Genomic DNA, 19,587 nt, shown 5'->3' with positions numbered 1-19,587 from the left:
CTCTTCATTAGAGACTGTAGTGACAGGACAAGAGGTAATGGGTTTAAACTTCAACAGAGGAGATTTAGGTCAGATATAAGGAAGAAGTTCTTTACTGTGAGGGTGGTGAGGCGCTGGAACACGTTGCCCAAAAAAGTGGTGAATGCTCCATCCCTCGCAGTGTTCAAGGCCAGGTTGGACAGAGCCTTGGGTAACATGGTCTAGTGTGAGGCATCCCTGCTGATGGCAGGGTGGTTGGAACTAGGTGATCTTAAGGTCCTTTCCAACCCTAACCTATGATTCTATGATATTGATGTAACCACAAACTGCTAAGGAACAATAAATTAGTAATTCTAGAAAAAAGGAATGAACATATTTACATATACATGATACACAATTTCAAAACATTAGCTATATTAAAACTGTTTTCTGCACAACATCCCAGTCATGTAACGCATGAAAAAGGAAAGTGGTCCCAAACAGCACACCTCGTTTTACAAGTTAAGAATATATACCATATTTCATATATATCTGCTGAACACAGAGTATCAGTGACACATGATGCAAGTTTAAAAGGATGAGGTAAGAAAATGAAAATAGAACTCATTAGTGAGAAAACACCCTTGAAAATTCTCTTCTGCAAATACACATAAAATTACTCTCTGTAGAAACATGCATTCTAGCATGTACTTTCCACATGAAAGTACTTGCATTAGTCAATAGAAACAAGTTTATTTGTTGCCTTCAAAGTAATTAAAGGTTCCTTTAAAACTAAGAGGTAAACTGAATCTTAAATATCAGTGTAATAATACATGCTACTGTGTTTAATACTCTGTAAAACAATGTCTACTAAGTGGTAAATATAATCCATGAAAATTCTAGTAGACTTATAATTTTTATCTGAAATGAAACCTTTTGAAGTTTTATTAAATTTGCTAATTATGATAGAAATTTGCAATTTAATAATACCTTCTTGTTTCTGAGGTAGGCTTTCTTGGCTGAAATACGTCCACGCCTTGCTTCCAGCTGGCGGATTTTTTGTTGTAATTTTTGCAGCTCTTCTTTTTGCAAGTATATAGATGTTGCTGTATCCTCTTTTTCAAGCATGGCTTCCATACTTTCATAAGTGTCATAATATACCACTTCATCTCTCTTCTCTGTTTTAAAAAGTCAGCAATGAAAAAGTCAAATCAATAGTTTGTATTTGATTAACATTTTGTTTTGTTCAACAACAATTCTCCCACTGAGTTGAAAGATTTAATATATAAGAATGCTATAGTCCTTTCAGAGAACTATAAAAAAATCAAAAGGTCAGAGGAAAAGCACTAAACAACAAAGCACTGTTTATGAAGAACAGAATTCAGTATCAATGAATCACAGCCTGCTATACAGGTAAGCTCAGAGCATCAAAAAAACCCAAATACAACTGTAAATGTACACTTGTGTCTGTAGTCTAACTTGATTATAATGTCCACACGTCTTTGGGTCTCTTAACAATGGACCCAAGATGTGCAGTGATATCCTCTGGCTTTAACTACGAAACTCAGGATACACAGACTCTTTCTAAAGTTTTCAACACGAGCTTATCCTACCTCTATCAACTATTAATTTTGTGTAAATGCTCTCTTAGAATTCTGACCTCCCATTTACTGCATCTGCTCAGAGGCAGCAGAAGGAAGGTAACATCAAGGCAATCCTTCAGAGCATTACAAGCCCGAAAAGGAGGTCACTACTAATAGTTTTATCAGCACTCATGATTTTTAGCCTCCTGAACGAAGCATTTAGTGTAACATTGAGCTCATCTCTGAATGTTGCTTTCTCATCTCCTGCCAAGAAGGAAAGAGTGACGATTATAAATTCTTGCAGAATGTTGGAATAAAGAAGCAGCAAAGGCCTCTTGTTCCTTATTCACTACACCAAGTTGGATATTTTTGTAATATACCAAGCAGGATATGCATTATGGCTGAAACAGACAGATACAGCTGGCATGACTATCCAGCACCTACTTTGCAGCACCACCAAACTTCATTTTAACTCCAACAACTACTTTCAGCAAAACTGTAGTTTCCTCCTACTTCTCCTACTAGATTATTTGGAAGAGTTTTCTCCACTACACTTTCCATTTTAAAAGCTATTGTCAATTCATGTTATTTGTGCATAAAGTCTCTGCTGCAACTAAAATTGTGACTGTCATGCTAATTTCAACTTGGCAGGAGACATGGCAGGACCAGAAAAGAAAGCACAGCACTATATCAACCTTAAAATAAAAACTAAGACCACCTGACCTACTAGATTCTTTACTTCAGTGCTCAGTTTAAAAAAAAAAAAAACAACAAAAAACAAACCTAAATGAAAACAAAGTTTCATCCAGACGTAAAACTGCCCAAGTCACTAGAACTCACCTTGAAACGTCAGTGAATAAGACTCATGGCTAACAACAATTACATGCAAATTTTGTTTCAGAACACTTTCACAAAATGTTAAAGATAGGAATTTACAAGTGCATCTACCATAAAACCATCTTACAAGGATGTACGAATAGTTCGTATGCATAGGATAAGACCCTTTAAAATTCTAACCTAATAAATTCATGTTCTGTGAATTTCAGTGCGTTTGCTTAATGACAGTAAAATAACAGTACTATTATTTATAATATGCCAATCTATTATTATTTGATACTTTTTCAGATCCAACGTGCTGAATTTGCAGAAGATGTTTTCCTTCTAGCTTACAACCAACTGGCAGTCAAATCAAATCATGCTCTCAAAAAATTATGTTAGGACTTCATTAGCAGTACTGCTGATGTCCCTCAAATCAAAACAGAATCCAGAACTCTCTAAAATATCTCTGTAGAGCCAATATGGTCCAAGAGTAAAGAACAGCAACAGCGTCTACAAACCACCAAGACACATGTGTACATTTAAAATGCTATTATTTTACTGACTGTAAGTACACTTTAAAAAGGAAGGGCAACAGAAGATGCAACAGACTATTCTTTTCTCTTTGACAGCATAGGAAGCAACACATATTAAGAGACCACTATATCTTTTAGATGCTTGTCCCGGGTTCAGATGTAAGTTATTTTTCTCCTTCCTAGTAGCTGGTGCAGTGCTGTGTTTCAGCTTTAGTCTGAGAACAATGCTGATAACACATCAATGTTTTAGCTGTTGCTCAGTACACATTTAAGAACTGTTTTTCATTTTCTGTTATATGGTATCTTAATTGACAGTTGCTAAAAACCAGGAATTCCTTCTAACATAGCTGTCTTTAATAGGGGAAAACAAAACAACACAACACATTTCTGGATTTATTCTTAAAGACTACCTTACAAATTTAAAACAGCAAAGGAAGCCAGAACAGAACTATTTCATTGCCATGGGGGAAGGAGAAGGTTGGTTCTTTAGCTCACTAGGGGATTTGTTTTATTTTGGGTCAGGTTGTGGGGCTGGGTTTTTTGTTTGGGGGTGGGGGTTTTGTTTTTGAGAGTTCTGGAGAAAACATTAGTACAAGTCATAATCTATGATGTTTCACAGCAGGCTTAATCTCTGAGGGCCCTTAGGTTTTACAATCACTACATCAAAGAGAAAGGATTTTGACACACATTCCTTCCCAGCCTCTTGGGTACATAGGTAAGCAAACCATACTGTGTCTTCAGTACCAAAATTAAATGTCTGATTTCCCAAGTACAAAAACTATCTCTGAAGCACTAACTAGCTCTCCACAGAAGCACTTGGTTAAAACTGCCACATTTCTTTAAGTCATTTACAAAGTTTTCAGTTGTTGTCTTCCATACATGCAGTTACAGTTGTTGCCATCACAAGCCTAAAACGAGGAGATTCACGTAAGTGAGAAGAACCCATGATACCTATGTTTCCCCTTTTTCCAGAGGCAATTCACAATGCAATCCAGCTTTAAATCGCTCCTCTTAAGAGACTTTTCTATCCATTACAAAATCTGCTATGCAAGCCCTATGTACTAAACAGCTGAACAGCTTTTGTGAATAAAAACATTAACTACGGAAAGGTCCACAGGACAGAACTGCATTCAAAAATGCTGTACGATTTACCTGTACTATTTCCATAGTTTGTAAGTACACAAGGTGTAGTAGATTCTGGAAACATAAGGTATGCAACTCTGCTCTAAATTAGTGAGATAGCAATACAAGAAGCTTCAAAGTTTAGCTGAAGGACTCTGATTTGCTGGAATACCTTTTAAAATTAATCACTTCAAAGAAATGAATAACACAAATGCAATTTTTTAACAAGTCCAGTAATTAAGACATTTTCTCCTCTCTGAATTTAGTTTTCCAAAACTTACATAATATCTTAAATGCTTATTTCCAACACAGGCAATGAGAATCAGACCAAAAATTCTGTATCTGTTTGCCTTATGAATGGGTATAAATTTTAACAGTACGTATGTTAAAAGTACTGTTAATGCTTTTCATATGGTCTGTTTTCATTTCATTCCCACAGGCTTTACCAGACTCTTAGGAACAGAACTGTTTTTTTACAGATTACATCTTCATTAAAATGCACAAAGCAGCACCTGACATCAGTCTTCTGATGCTTTCAAGTTGTGCTGTCAACAGCAGCTCTTCACATTTCAAGATCTCGAACTGTACTTCATATAGTTGAAGCTGTAGATCATAATAGTCAGCTTCTAACTGGTCCAAATGGGCTATAGCTTCTGTACCACCTTTCAGGCTCTGCATCTAAATGAAAAGAAAGAAAGAAAACACAAAAACAAACAAACAAATGAAACAATAAAACCATGTGAGTCTGGTATACTAAATGTAACATATTAAAATTGAACACATCAAGAGGATAAGGTTTTGATCAGCCACACCCTTTCAGACATCTTCAGTATCTGACATTTTTTCTATATGTTTAAATATAGCTATACTAAAATAGAAAGATATCTCTACTGAATTAAACCAAAGATCCATCTTACTCACTACCCAGTTTTGGACAAAGGTTAACCACAAATAACCAGAAGATGAAACATAGTACTGACAGTGCAGTGATACCTCCTGGTGAAACATACCAGACTCCAGCACAGCTTGCAGCACAGCTTAAGCCACACTGCTGCCCTTTATACAGAATAGACTTACTGGATTTTACTTCATAAATATGTCCTATCCCTTTTTTTATTGCATGTAAGCTTTTAGAACCTGCATCATTATCCATTCACAGGGATTTCACAGCTCAGTTAAAAACTAAGGAAGCAGTTCTGTATATTACATTTCTTTCCATATAAGATTAATAGACAGAAGACCTGTGAATCAATTCTTGTAATGTCAATTTGAAAAATTTCTTCTACTGTATTGTATACTTATTGATTGCATTTTTTTATATCAATTATTAATGTGAAATTATAACTCAGTAAGTCCTTAAGTTAATACCATAAATTTTACAATCGATAATGTCTGTTTCAGCGCAGTGTGACACCAAAATGCCTTGTTATGCCATTCTATTACTCTGCATCCATATTAAGTTACTAACTGTCACCAGAACAGTAAATGATATAATGATGGCATATTTGGAGTGACTTAGAGGTTAGCTTTCAAGACAAAGGGACTGACTCTTGAACGTGCCAGTTTTTCCATGTAGCAGGGATAATGTTCATCGGTCAGGCAGGGTTATCCTGGGTTTTGGCATTTCCAAACAGTTTTCTCATTGTAAAAAAATATACTATAGCAACAAAATGTCACAGTTTGGGGGGATTTTAGTTTTTTGTTTGTTTTGTCTATAGTTTTCTCTTTGTTTAGGTCTTGTTTGTTTATTTGCTTAAATTAAGGCACTATCATTCAAACTTCTACCACAACTTGCTTTGCCAGTGAACTGTGAAATTCAAACTTATACCTTTTTTTCCTAAAACCCAAGATGTTCCCAAATTTAAGTCCAAAGATTTTGTATAAAGACTGAATAGAGATATAAACAGCCCATCTTAAAAAGTATCAGCTTATCAAGTTATAGCAGCTCAGTATTTCATTCCACTGCACTGGTGTCTGCCTGACAAAGGACCCATCTTACAACCAGATCTTAGCCCTACAAGCATACATTACAGATGCTGCCAGCCACCTAGTCTGTTCTAAGGGTACAACACCAGTATATTCAACTTTCAGGTGCAACAGCAGTGGGAATTTAATATTGCCATATGGCTCTCACGGATTCCTAGCTACCTAACAGCCCCTCATGAAAAAGAAAAATGAGAACCTTTAATTTCAATCATTTATGTTAAAACTTTATGTGAGATCTTATATATGTGTGGTAATTCAAAACAATATCATCACTCTCAGGAAAATTTCAGCACTTCTTGTTAAAAATTTAAGAGTTGTTCAATTCTTAACGTTGCAAGTTGCTATCTGATCTGTACTAGTAATTTGCTGCCTCCTTGGTAGGTGTCAGGCTGATCAATATAGTGAAAGAAACATAAAGAACTTTAATGTGGGAATGTTACAGGGAATAAACATTTTGCAGTTGGACAAAGAACTAGAACTGGGGTGATCAGAGTTCAATTTCCTGCTATGCCACAACTTCCTGCATTAACTCAAGCAAGTAATTTAATCTGTCTGGCCCTTAAGTGAAGAACTTCAGCAGGAGCTTAGATTTCTTAATAGTTCTAAGGAAGAAATATATCATCTGTAAACGCATGTGTGGTTACTAAGATATAACATGTTAATACAGAAAGCCTCTGACACGAAGTATAAGCACACATACTAAGGGGATAGATGACAAAATTAATAGAAATATAGTCAAACATGAAATACAGAAGTGAGTGCCATCAAATCCAGCTTTCCACCATCATGAAATACTTCCAGACAAATCTAAAATGAACTGCTTTCATAATGTGTGTTCTTAAAATAATTTCCATGTTGTTGTTGTTGTTCTTATTCTGCTTTTGTAAAAACAAAAACAAAACAAAAAGCTTCCACAAAAATCTGTGTTTGTTACTCCCACTGCAAGTCTGTTCCAGATACTCTCTTCTAACTGCCAGGAAACATCTTCCAGATTTCCAGTGTATTCACAATCAGATAATACCATTTGTTCTTGTGCCAGTACTGAACAGTAACATGCGTTGCTCTTGACTAATATTTATTCCCTTTAATATTTTTATAAAAAGCAATTTTCTATTATCTCAACCTTCATTTTATTTGTCAGAACAACTTCAACTTCTCTGGTAACACAGATTTGCCATTCCTGTCATCACTGTGGTAGCCCTCTGCGTAACTGCTCCGGCTAGAACCAATCTTTCTCGGGTGACCAGAAACATGTGGAAGAAAGGTGTAGAAGAAATCTCGCAACTCCATGTGCAGTGACACTAACACTTATCCCTTTGCTGGAAATACCTGACTGACAGACTGGAGAGCATCTGCTGCTGTACTACTCTGCTGCGTTGGTGGTTCAATTGTGTTGCTACGGCCACATTATAAGACTATGGTCATTCTCAAATGCTGTCATTTACAAAGTAATTAACTTGCAGTTCACGGTAAAAATTCATATTACTTTTTCCTAGCAATATGTATTAATAGCTATTATTACATTTTCTATTATCCAGCCTTTTAAGTAACCTGTTACTGCCAAATGAAATTCAAAGCCATGTTTCAATCCACCCTGTGTGAATCCTGACTGTTCTCTAGTTCAAGTATTCATTTTAATTCATCACTATTGCTGACTGAGAAATCTCAGAAGGGAGTAAAACTTAGAAGAAAAACTCAAGATTTTCAGTGTGAATATAGAAACTCATCCTCAAAACCAACAGAAAATAATTTTAAAGAATTTCTAAATTATTTTAAGGGAAATATGGAGCACTCTGACCACTGTAAAAGGCTCTCACTCATACCTAGCAACTTGTTTAACAAAAGTATTCCTCCAACCAATCAAGTATCAGGAGTCAATTATAGTCAGGCCATGATACTACAGGACAAAATATCATGAAAGTGAAGTGAAGATAATCACTCACAGTTAGCATCCTGGGCTATCAGGAAAATTTTCAGACACTAAAAGAAAGATCTTTTCCCCTCGAAAGGGTGTACTACTGGTTTATATAAACTTTTTTCTTTTCCAAGAGTAAATGTTCAAAGTTTCATAGACAACCTGTTGAACACCAACACTGTCCTCATAAACAGTCAGTTCTGAAATGTCATTCTTTCTGTCTTAATCCTCAACTCAAACCCTGATAAATTAGTTTCTCAAACATTTTAGTCTTTTTAAAGGAATATCCTGGTTTTATCTTCTGTGCCTAGAAAACAGCAACTAAATGGTTTGCTAGGAAAGGTTGTTTTGTTTTTCTCCTCAGACTGCAACCCTTGTTCTCCAATATGGGATCCCAGTCACATTTGTCACATTCAACTTTGCATACTTCAGCTTTTACATTCTCAAAGCAAAAACAGAACCTGGTCCTCATATCTCCCCATCATCACGTTTTGATCCAAGCTCTCCACACCTTGCCAAATAATACATCATGCCAAACCACCATGCCCATACACGCCCATCACATGTTCCTCATTTCTCTGTCCCCAAAAAGCCCCAAACTCTCAGTTCAGGGCCTCTCACCTGTTGCTGTATACTAGAACAAACCTCTCCTTTTTCGTACACAGCCCCTAATGCTTTTGCACATCTAAACAAACACTTACTTATTTACCAGACTGAGATCTCATTCAATAAAACTCATGGAAGGTCTCTACTGGGAGAAAAATAAGATGTGCTACAGAAAAGATGACATGTGCCTCCTCTAAATATGTGAACATCTTCAATAGTGTTTCCAATTAGTACTCCTAGATTCTCTCATCGAGCTGAAAACAGCAACAGCCTGATAAACTCAGGTTTCAACTCTTGACTTTCTAATTCTGAAGAGCATTGAAATGGAGCGAACTTTTTTTTCATGGTCCAGATTTTGCAGGTATTCTCTCTTCCTTGCAGATCAAGCTGTGTCCTACAGAAGCTACTAAGATAGGCACATAGTCTACCAGGCTTATAAACCTACCAGTCTATACAGCACTAAAATCGTGAGTTCTCCAGATAACCTTCTCACAACAGAGCCACTGATTTAGTCAAATTTTGCTGAAACATTTGAAAAGTGCTCTAAAAAAACCACCAATTGGACAGAATGTAAATTAACATTAGTATGACAAAGTTCTTAGCACCAAATATCTGTATGAAAGCAAATTTTAAAAGAGGATTTGTAGCATTTTTAGGAGGTGTCATAAAACCTAGTAAATATGGGGGATTTCTGCTAAGACATTTAAACACAGTTTAAAGTATGCACTCTTTCTTCAGAAAAGCTGCAGCTAGCACAAGCCCCACACGAAGACTGCCTTAATAATTAGGGTAAGCAGAGACAAAGAGAGTACAGTATAATAGTACAACATCTACATATTTACTAATGTTCAGACACATGCCATCTGGAATGTTAGAACTATTTTGAAAAGGTGGTTATGCCTCAAGGAGCTAAAGCATGGAGATTACATAGCAGCAGATTTCTGCTCTACCCCTTCTCTTGATTTTATTAATCTCAGTAGACAGCTGTAAACAGTAACAGTAAAAACTGTCTTCCTGGTTAACTAACCAGAAAAAGGTGAACAGAAAATGTAAGTGGCACAAAACCCACCACACCTACATTTCAACTTATTCTAACATGGTAGAGTGTAGTAAAAGTTCAAATACAGACTTCTACTATTACAAGTTGGAAAAAAAATTACTTTTAAGTCTGGGTTTTGACTTGAAAGTTGGGGAGGTTTTTGTTTGTTTTTAAGTACATCAACATTCTTTAAGGTTTGGGGTTTTCTGCATGTTTTATTTTTCTATTTATTAGTATGAAAAATTACCTCCTCTTTCAGTGCATGCTTCTTCTGCTCCAAACAAATTTCTTTAGCACGCATCAACTGCAAAGTCTCCTTAGAAACTGCATACTGAAGCTTTTCCATACGTTCCACTGCTGCTGCCCATGCTGCCTTACCAAACTTCTTCTGGTCTGCTCGCATTCGATCATACACAGCTAGAGAGAGAAGAAAAGGCAGACAGCTTACCAGCCTACTCTTCAGATCACCAGTGATCCTACTGCAGAGACAATGCACACATTTGTACCCAAAAGCATTCAAAGTTCTCTTAGCTAATAGTTATTCCAGAGAGTACTAATTTTCAAATCCAGGATATAAGTACTCTTAGGACTCATATAAACTGCACTTAGCTATTTGTTGATCTTTTTATCATTACAATTCTGATTTTCGTTATCCAAGAGGGACCACTCTGAACACACAGTAGCTGAAAACTTGAACCACTGGTTGAGAAATCCTAACGTAATAAAAATCTCATTAATGCTACCATGTGGTCTGGAACTGTATCGCAAATTCTCCCTGCTTCTAAAAGGGCCAATTATCAGCTACTGAAGTCTCCAGTTTCCCTTAATAACTTCTATATTGCAGTTATAAGTTTAAACAAATCTGCAGAGTGAAAAGAATTACAGTTTAAAAACAAACATTTCAGCTTGACCAAGTGCAATTCTATGAAAATACTAAATTAAATAACAGCTATCTTTAAACTCAAAATAAAGGCTGTAACAAAATTAAATTAACTAAACAAATTAGTTTTAATATGAGAGACTAAATATGAGAGACTAATAATCTTTTCAGGAAGCCTTCAGAGTAGCAAGAGCCCTTTGCCTGATTCAGATTTTCTATTCTTGAGCCCCAGACATCTAAGATGACACATATGAGATTTTCACCATTTTTAATATATAGACAATCACATGATGCTGTACACTCAGCTTTGTAAAGCAAAAGCCATGAAAGTCACACAGTCAGAAGGGTAGTGTTCAGGTGCTAGAAGATATTAAATGCTGTTGACAGGTAATAAAAAATACTTCTATGTTCTCATGCAGTTTTCCCATGCCATCTGTTAGTATTTTGGTATGTAAGACCATCCTGTGCTCAGCAGGAGGCCAAAAAAACTCCCAGGCAAGCAACCTGTATACCGAAGGTCTATGGTTATAAACAGTCTCCAGGCATTCTATTTCTCAGCGGTTTTCCCCACAATCCTAACTGCTGTACACAAAAAAAAGTATGTGAACAGAAAAAAAAAAAAAAAAGGAAGTAAGTAACTGTAAATATATGTTCTTCAACCAGTGGAGTATTTTATTTGCTGCCTTTGTCATAGTGAAAAAACAACTAAACTGATTAAATACATTTAGAATTTGCTCTAATTAAATTCATTCCTGAACTGGTTTAGTCACTTTTCAAAAAAAGGAGTTTCATGTTACGCTTAACGTGGGTTGTCATCGAAAGGAATCATTTTGCAGTGACTGCTTCTCTTGAGGCAGATCTAGCAGTCATGCAGTGAGATGACAGGAAACCCATCAAAAAAGATTTTCCCCCAGGCATACAGCTCATCTGGTTGCACAATCACTATCACCAAGGCAAAGAAAGAAATAGGAACCCACAGTCAGGCATGGAAGACAGAGAGACATAAACTCTGTCAGTGGTAGCCCACAGCCAAACTACTAAAAGAGGTGACAAGGAAGTCAAGAGGTGACAAGGTGTGTTTGCTCCAATAAACTGGTTATTTAAGTTAAAACGGTACAAGGATGAGAGTGCAGATGTATGTGGCAAGTCATATGACCTGATTTTACTGCACCAACTCTTTAGTAAAACTGCTGCATACCTCAGGCATAAAAATGCCAAGGTTATATCCAAGACTTCAGAACAGAGAAGTTTTCACTGACTACTTAAACTGAGCTGTTGTTCAGTATTTAGAGCTATGGAAAAAAAAATACCGAAAGGCAGGGGAGACAGGAAAAGGAAATGAATTGAAAGGTAATAAACACTTACTGTGGTGGTCTGCCACATCCAGTACAAAGGACAGAATTCATCAGGACTCTATGCTCCCTAAATCCTTTGCAAACGTACCGTGTAGCTAATACAATCACATTGAGAAAGTGGTTGTGAAACTTTTATGTAAGATTTCTACTCTGATCACTTCTGATGTTTTGAAAAGGCTTATTGGTAAAAGATTCAAATAGACACAGAAGTAAAAACAAATGGTAATGACAACTGCATTTCCTTCATGGAGGACTGATGAAAAAAATAAATAAATCCCAGTACAATATAGAACATGCTAAACATGAAATAAATTTTTAAAGATCTTTTATTTGAGGGATAGTAAACTGTAACTACCTTTCTGTGTTTTAGCTGTTATTTCAAAGTATTTAACTGTAAGATCTTGAATAGAAAGCACAGCCATGTGAGCTTTTTTCTGCCAGTCAGCATCTTCTTTCTGCAGACTCTCAATTCTTCTGGGTCCTAGGTAGTCATTCTCTATTGAGATCTGAAAAGAAATCAGTCCATAATTAGCAACACAATTAATTGTTTCTATTTTGCTAACAGCGACCAGTTTCAAGGTGGCTAAGAAAAAAAAAAAGGGGGGGTGGGAGGGGCACAGCAGAGAGAAAAAAGTACCGACTTCCATTCAACAGAAAAAAAAGCCTCTTTGAAGTGCTGCTTTCTGTTGAAAAAGTACATCTATGGTTTCATTGCTAGTGTTGCTGGAAGCACCAAAAAACCACACGTACATTTGATTTGTCAGTATCTTTTTTGTTAAATATCTTACTATCTTCAGATAAGAAGCATGTTTCATCCAGGCTTTTTTCCAGCATGGAATATTTCATTCTGAAGTAAACGAATGTTCTTCAGTCAGAATGAAGCTGTAAACAAGGGATGTGTTGGGGTAATGGTAAGTAATCATCAGCAATTTAGTAGTTTTTGTTTGTTATAGTTGACTTTTTAAAACATATTTTCTAGTGCCTGGGAATTCAAATATCATTTCATTGACAAGATCAAGGCAATTTTATTTTGAAGTGGCAACTATTTGAAGCCAGAAAAGATTTAGAGTTTCTTTTAAAAAATATTAAAAACATAGCTTTCTCTCCCCAAACTAGAAATTTTTACAGTTTTTAGAAGCTATTGTATAGTCCCACCACAGACAACAGACTATGTATCTGGGCAACTAAATATTTAAGCCTGCTCCTGCAATACCAAAGCCAATTAATTGTCAATATTTTTCATCAATCACGAAGACACCTCCCTAGTATATACAAAACTCCCCAAACCCAAAAGTGCTTATAATCTTTTATGTCCCCAGATATGTTAACCTGAAGTTCTAGTGCCTCAAATACTACGCTTGATTTCACAAATCTTCAGTTTGGCCTCAGAGAGCCATTCCACTCTATAGTTGAGCTATGAACAGTAGGTTTTTAACTGACTGTTCAGGATGTCTGTACATCCACTTATCCTACATCTTAGAGAGGTTATTTTTACAAGTAAAAACACATAGATGCCTTCTAAGTAATTCTTAATTTATTGAAAAATGTATGAAGTAGTTTAATAACGTATTTTAATCTACTTATATATTTCCAAAACCCTTCAAAAGGGAATAGGCAAAATAAAAATGTGGACAAATAATAAATGAATAATAGTTTTACTAGATAGGCTCTAACACATAAATCAATGGAGCACATATGTGCCATGATGATCTTAAAGGTCTTTTCCAACCTAAATAATTTTATGATTCTATGATTCCCACATAGAATACTTATGAGTCAACGGACAATAGTTTCCAAATAAATGTCGAACTATGTACATACTAGTGAATGATGACTGGTGAAATTAACGCTTTCCATTTACACACTACTCAGAAACAGCTTTGAGAAGCAGGATAAAAATCAATACAGTTAAAACTCTTCCTTTTTCTATTCCTTGGTAACGATGAGGTGATTTGATACTGGAATTGACATAGGGTCACGGAGTAATGGAAGTAATTCTTGTATGTATCATTTCCAGGAGAGTAAGAAGCCTTGAAGTAACATTTCTTCATAGAGTTTAGCCTGCCAAAACATTATTCACACATGGTGCAAGCTACAGAGATTTAGGACAGCATAATACAATCTTATCTTTGTTCCTGGAACAAGTATCTACAAATAACAAAAAAAGGGAAGCACCTTTTCATTAACTGCAATCCCAAGTATGTCATCCATGCCATCATTCATACTCAGGGTATTCGTATAGCAAGGCACAAAAACCCCAAAACCCCAAGAAGCCTTTGCTTTACCAATTCCCACAGAAGTATGCACATTTATGCACAGCCATAAGTAGATGGTCATGATCTTGCAAAGCTTTAGAAACTGGGGAAACAAGGAAGATGACAGGGTTGCAAATGTTTATGAGGGTGAACCACTTCAACCTGGTAAAGTTATTGATGTATACTTTCCCTTTGTACATCTGTTCATGTACACATTCACGTTTAGAAGACACCAAGCAGCACACTCCACAAATAACTACTGTCTGGAAGGAGGTTCCCAAGTAGTTGCATGAACAAGAACAGACCAACATCACACCTTAAGGCTGCAGCAACAGTGGCATGCTTAACAGAAGTGTGAAAGGAGCCTCCAAAAGACACAGGACAGATGTATCTCCCAAATGCTGCTTGAGCTGACCTGTCCTGATGCTTATACAGTCTTATAGCCTATATCTACACAGCTTGTTATCTAGCAAGACAGTTGAACTCCTTAGAATGGTTGACCATGAATATATTATGATTCTTCTAGAGTGTCTTCTAGTACAAAGACAAGGGTACAGCTAAGGTTCATGTTTGGACTTTGCATCTTTCTGGCTCTCAAGCCATGAAATGATGGAGGAGGGATGTGCTGGTTTTCGCTGTGACAATGTTCTTCACAGCAGTTGGGATGGGGCTGTGTTTTGGATTTGTGCTGCACACTGTTGACAATACAGGGATGTTTCAGTTACTGCTGAGCATCGCTTACACAGAGCCAAGGCCTTTCTGCTTCTCATGCCACCCCACCAGCGAGTAGGCAGGGGGTGCAGAAGAAGCTGGGAGGGGACACAGCCAGAACAGCTGACCCCAACTGACCCAAAGGATATTCCACACCATATGGCATCATGCTGAGCACATAAAGCTGGGGGAAGAAGAAAGGGGCAACATTTGGAGTGATGGCGCTTGTTTTTCCAAGTAACCACTACACGTGCTGGAGCCCTGCTGTCCTGCGGATGGCTGAACACCTGCCTGCTGGTGGGAAGTGGTGAATGGGAAGTAATTCCTTATTTTGCTTTTCTTGCACACATGGCTTTTGCTTAATCTATTAAACTGTCTTTATCTCAACCCATGAGTTTTCTCATTTTTAGTCTTCGCATTTTCTCCCCCATCTCATGGAGATGAAGAAAGCGAGCAGCTGGGTGCTGCTTAGTTACCAGCCAGGGTTAAACCACGACAAGAGAGGAGGTTCTCATTGTTTCAAAGTGAACAGGTGAAGTCAGAATTAGGTGCCTGTGGAGGTGAAAAAGCTGATTCCTTAAAAAAGGTGGCTAGCTAGGAGCTGAGGACAAATCCTAAGCTGAAAATCTTGCTCGTTTCACACTTAAAGCTGTTAGACCAGAATACTTGTTCCAACAACCATTTAACAGCTTTGCCAGCAAGAGGCAATCAAGGTTCAGGATGACAAATTCAGAATAAGAAAGTTCAAGAATAACCAAGAGCCACAAATGCTCTGAAGATCCAGGCTCCCTTGCTGATTCCTGGAGTCTTCAGCCACAGAGATCTTTGTTACTCTTTGGATGGTCTAGTTAACGCCCTGTGGCCACGTGCTGACAGCAGGAGTAATCTCAGACCATTCACAGGGCAGTAGGAATCAAATGAATTGAAAAATAAAGTTCATGGAAGTTAACTATCAGTACATCAGGAGCTTGGTACTGTGCATTACAAACATAGGTAGTCTTTCACATAGAGCAGCCAGAAACATTCTCATGCAAGGAAGAGGGAAATCAATCAAGATGCTTTAATATTTCACTTCATAAGAGGATTCAATTTTGGGGAAAGCAGACTTGTCAGAAGGAGACTCCAGAAAGGTATTCTATGAAAACAGACCCCACTGTGTCCTTGAAACAGACCCCACAGGTCCTTGCTTCCCAGCTTTGTCAATAACTTTCTGAGTGGCAGCAAACTTTAAGAGTCCTCTTTTCTACCTTGGAAATTGCAGTCTCTGGGGTCTAGCTGTCTGCCGCTCCCTGCTTCTCCCAGTTCCTGCCCAAGCTTACTTTTCTGGTCTTGCCTGACATACACACCCTGTGGCCTCTAAGAGCCTCTCCACTGACCCAAACACGTTACAGTGCTCCCAAGGGAAAAGTAATTTCTTCCCATCCAGCCAGGATGTTCCACCAGATCCAATCTCTCCATCAACAAATGCAACAAAGAAAAACAGTTACCAACAACATCCACCCCCCCCAAAAAAAAGAAAAAAAAAAAAAGAAAAAAAAAAACCAAAAACCAAAAAACAATCCGCAAAAAAACAAAACAAAAAAAACAGTGTCAAAGAAATACTGCTAGCAACCTTTCGAAAGTAATTACTATCATTCTTTATAATCAAAACAAAATAACTGTGACAAACTGAAAGACAAAGGGCATACTAACAGCCACCTTTGGTCATGTACCTGCCACACTCTGAGGAAACATGAAAAAAACAATAGCCACATCGTGAATATAAAAACTGTCAATCACTGATCACTTGAGAGCAGAATTACCAGTTTTGAATGCAACCTACCTAGAAAATTATTATAATCTCCCAGTAATTAATGAAATTTATGCTTGTCATCCTTGCTGGGCAGGACACCCACAAGGGAAAAACAAAGATGAACAACTGAGATATAGTGGTAAAAAATACGCAGTCCCACTTGCTAAATGGGCATATGAGCGTTATGTTCCAGTCCACTATTACGCCACTACAGCAAATACACACAAATATAAATTAAATCATAATATTCAATTTAAATAACATAATTTGGATACATTTACATAATTTAGAGTTGTATGTCATCATAGGAACTACAAAGCAAGACCATGCGGGGAAAAAAAAATATAGGTAGTTTAACTAAGGGAAGATCACAAGTGTAATAGCCAGAGAAGTTGAGGTGGAAAGACAGGGAACCTGCCTCTGAAGGAAACAGCTTAAGAAGAATATACAGCAGCTTTCCTCCCCACCTGCAACACCTTCATGCTGGAAATGACCACTTCGTTTACCGTAGCTAAGAACTTAAAAAGGGAAACACATGTGGACCATTAAATAGCAACATGAGTAAGCTCATGAGTTTTGAAGACTGTGTTTTCTATGTTGGCTTCAATAATTACCACTTTGACATCAGACAATACTCTCATTATGGTATTAAAGGAAGCTCTTTTGTCCTTCTGCATTCCATTAATGTTTGCAATGCATGCATAACACATTTATGCTTCATTTTGCTCACTGCATGCCTTTATGATGCCGGCATCTTTTGCTTTTATAGTCCATAAGAGAGCACAGGTCACTTTGCAGACTAAAAAGAAACACATTTTTTAAATTACTATTGTCCATGCTTAATATGACTAAGAGAAGGCACCGAAGAATTGAAATGGGCAGCAAGGAAAGAAAAATGAAGAAGTGCGTTCATCTAATTGGCACTTCTTTTAAACATATTGTGTATTTTTGATTCAGTAAAAATTTATTTTAGTTAAAAATTAAGAAACTCTGATATAGTCACCTAATCTAACAGGCTTTTAAGTTCCCTTACATTCTCTCAAACTCACTTTTTGGTCTGGAAGTTCTTCATTTGGACTCAAAGTTCTGGAGAAAGTATGATCTAACAGAAACCCCTCTCTTTTCACAACTAGATCACATAGCCAAATCTACACTTTCTCTTCTAATAAACACTTTCTCAAAAAACTCATTCCAGCTATTCTTCCTAAAACTATATTTTCTTTGAGAAGAATCCAAGCCTCATGATAAAACCGACTAAAATTTTTTTTCCCAATGATGATGAAACTTGCTTTTGAATACTTTCATGTTTTGCAAGCTTTACTTCAGATAACGCTTTGCAACTAAGAAAATTATGATGGCTTTCACAAAAGTAGTTGTCGTAAAGCACACAAGAAACAGCAGAGCCATTAACTTCAACACATTGTGTAAACATATTTCCATCAACTATTGCTTCAGAGCAATGGAATATAAAAGAATGCATTTCTACACCATATGGATATGTTTCTGGAAGAAAACAAGTTCTTCAGAGCAAACAAACTGAAAGGAAGTCCCTCATCTAGCCTGTGAGCAGGTGAGAATGAATCAGAGAGGCAAGGCTTTTCTACTGGAAACATTCTTCTCTAGAAAAGTGCTCAGATTGTTGTGAAGTTCTGAAGAGTATAAAGTAAGTTTATTGTGAGAAGATACAACAAACAGGCCTGCAACTACAGGATTTTTAAGTTTTATATCGTAAAGATATATATTTATATCTTCTATATAAATAAATAGTCCTCAAGGGTCTTTAATACTTTCCAGGTTCTTCCTGCAGACTGCTGAGACAAGACTTGACAGAAAAAGACTTAGGCCAGATCACATTATAGCTTACTCAGGGATCTGTGACATCTCTCCAGCTCCCTTTATTATCTCTCTTTTAGACGGTCTTGTAAGAGGCAAAAAAGGAGAAAAACATGAGCTGTAATAACATCTGGTCCATTAATTGTAAGAACAAAAGAAAGTAAGTTGGGAGAGTACTACAGATGGCAGAGGCAATATACAAAAAGGAACAGCTTCATACATAAAGGAGTGTTTCAGCTCACTCAACTATGTTCCTTTGACACATTCCAGGAGGCCAAACAACTAATTCCAACCACAGCCTGCTGGATATAGCAGCCAGAAAGCATGTATTTCAGCTTCATGATCTATTCAGGGATTTCTCAAAGTTAGTCTTACATATTTTAACTATGCTCCCAACTGGTAACACAAACCCAGCACTACTTCTCAAAATACGTTATAATTTCAGATGTACAGCCCCAAATATATTAAGTTGAAGCATTCAGCTGTAAAAAGGGCTTTACAGTTTTATTTGGTTTATCGTAATGAATACTGACCTGGACTTTAATGTTAACACATGCAAACTAACTTAGATTGGATGGTCCAGATTCCTTAAAATATCTGGAACCTGTGACTAGCAACACAAACTATGGGGGTTTTGATTATCAATCAAGACATAGGAGAATGACATACACCATTAAATAAAGATTGTAAAGGAAGTAACAAACGAAAAAGCAAACAAGATGTTAGGACATACAGAAAGAAGACTGAACAATAATGTCACTGTACTGCAAAGTGCAGTGGTGAATGTTTTTTCCAGAACTACGGAGAATGCTGAAAAATGAAGTAATATTCAGCAGAGAAAAATCATAGAAGAGTAAGGTTATGGCAAGAGTAAGAGGAATGACTGAGATGATTCAATTTTTTTTTTTCCCCACTGTATGTATACACATAACAGTGTATACAGAGGAGCATTTAAACCACTGAGTTACAGTATTTTATAATGGTAATTGACAGAATTAAGCTAAATTGTACACTCTACATTATACCTTCCTTATTTATCCATGAGTATATCATAAAACCTTTATTTACATTTCTGCTTCCTTGGCTGAGCTCCAGGCTAAAAAAAGTTCACTTTCAAAGAGAAAGCTTTTAAGGAAAAAAAAAAAATAAAAATAAATAAAATCTATTTTTAATAAGATATATTCTGCTAGTTATTTGAAA

At 36.7% G+C, this 19,587-nt stretch overlaps 1 protein-coding gene across 1 annotated transcript in view; it reads right to left on the bottom strand.

The window, feature by feature from the left end:
• JMY (junction mediating and regulatory protein, p53 cofactor) overlaps positions 1-19,587 on the bottom strand; it is a 68,874-nt gene that overhangs the window by 23,165 nt on the left and 26,122 nt on the right. The window contains exons 3-6 of the mRNA XM_030470901.1: positions 12,152-12,302; positions 9,809-9,978; positions 4,528-4,693; positions 949-1,136 (exon numbers count right to left, since the gene is read on the bottom strand). Of these exons, the coding sequence (XP_030326761.1) occupies positions 949-1,136; positions 4,528-4,693; positions 9,809-9,978; positions 12,152-12,302 (675 nt within the window). The remainder of the gene's footprint in view (positions 1-948; positions 1,137-4,527; positions 4,694-9,808; positions 9,979-12,151; positions 12,303-19,587) is intronic.

This window comes from Strigops habroptila, chromosome Z, assembly GCF_004027225.2.
Source record: "Strigops habroptila isolate Jane chromosome Z, bStrHab1.2.pri, whole genome shotgun sequence".
Lineage (NCBI taxonomy): Eukaryota > Metazoa > Chordata > Aves > Psittaciformes > Psittacidae > Strigops > Strigops habroptila.
This window is presented reverse-complemented; position numbering and strand designations above follow the sequence as displayed.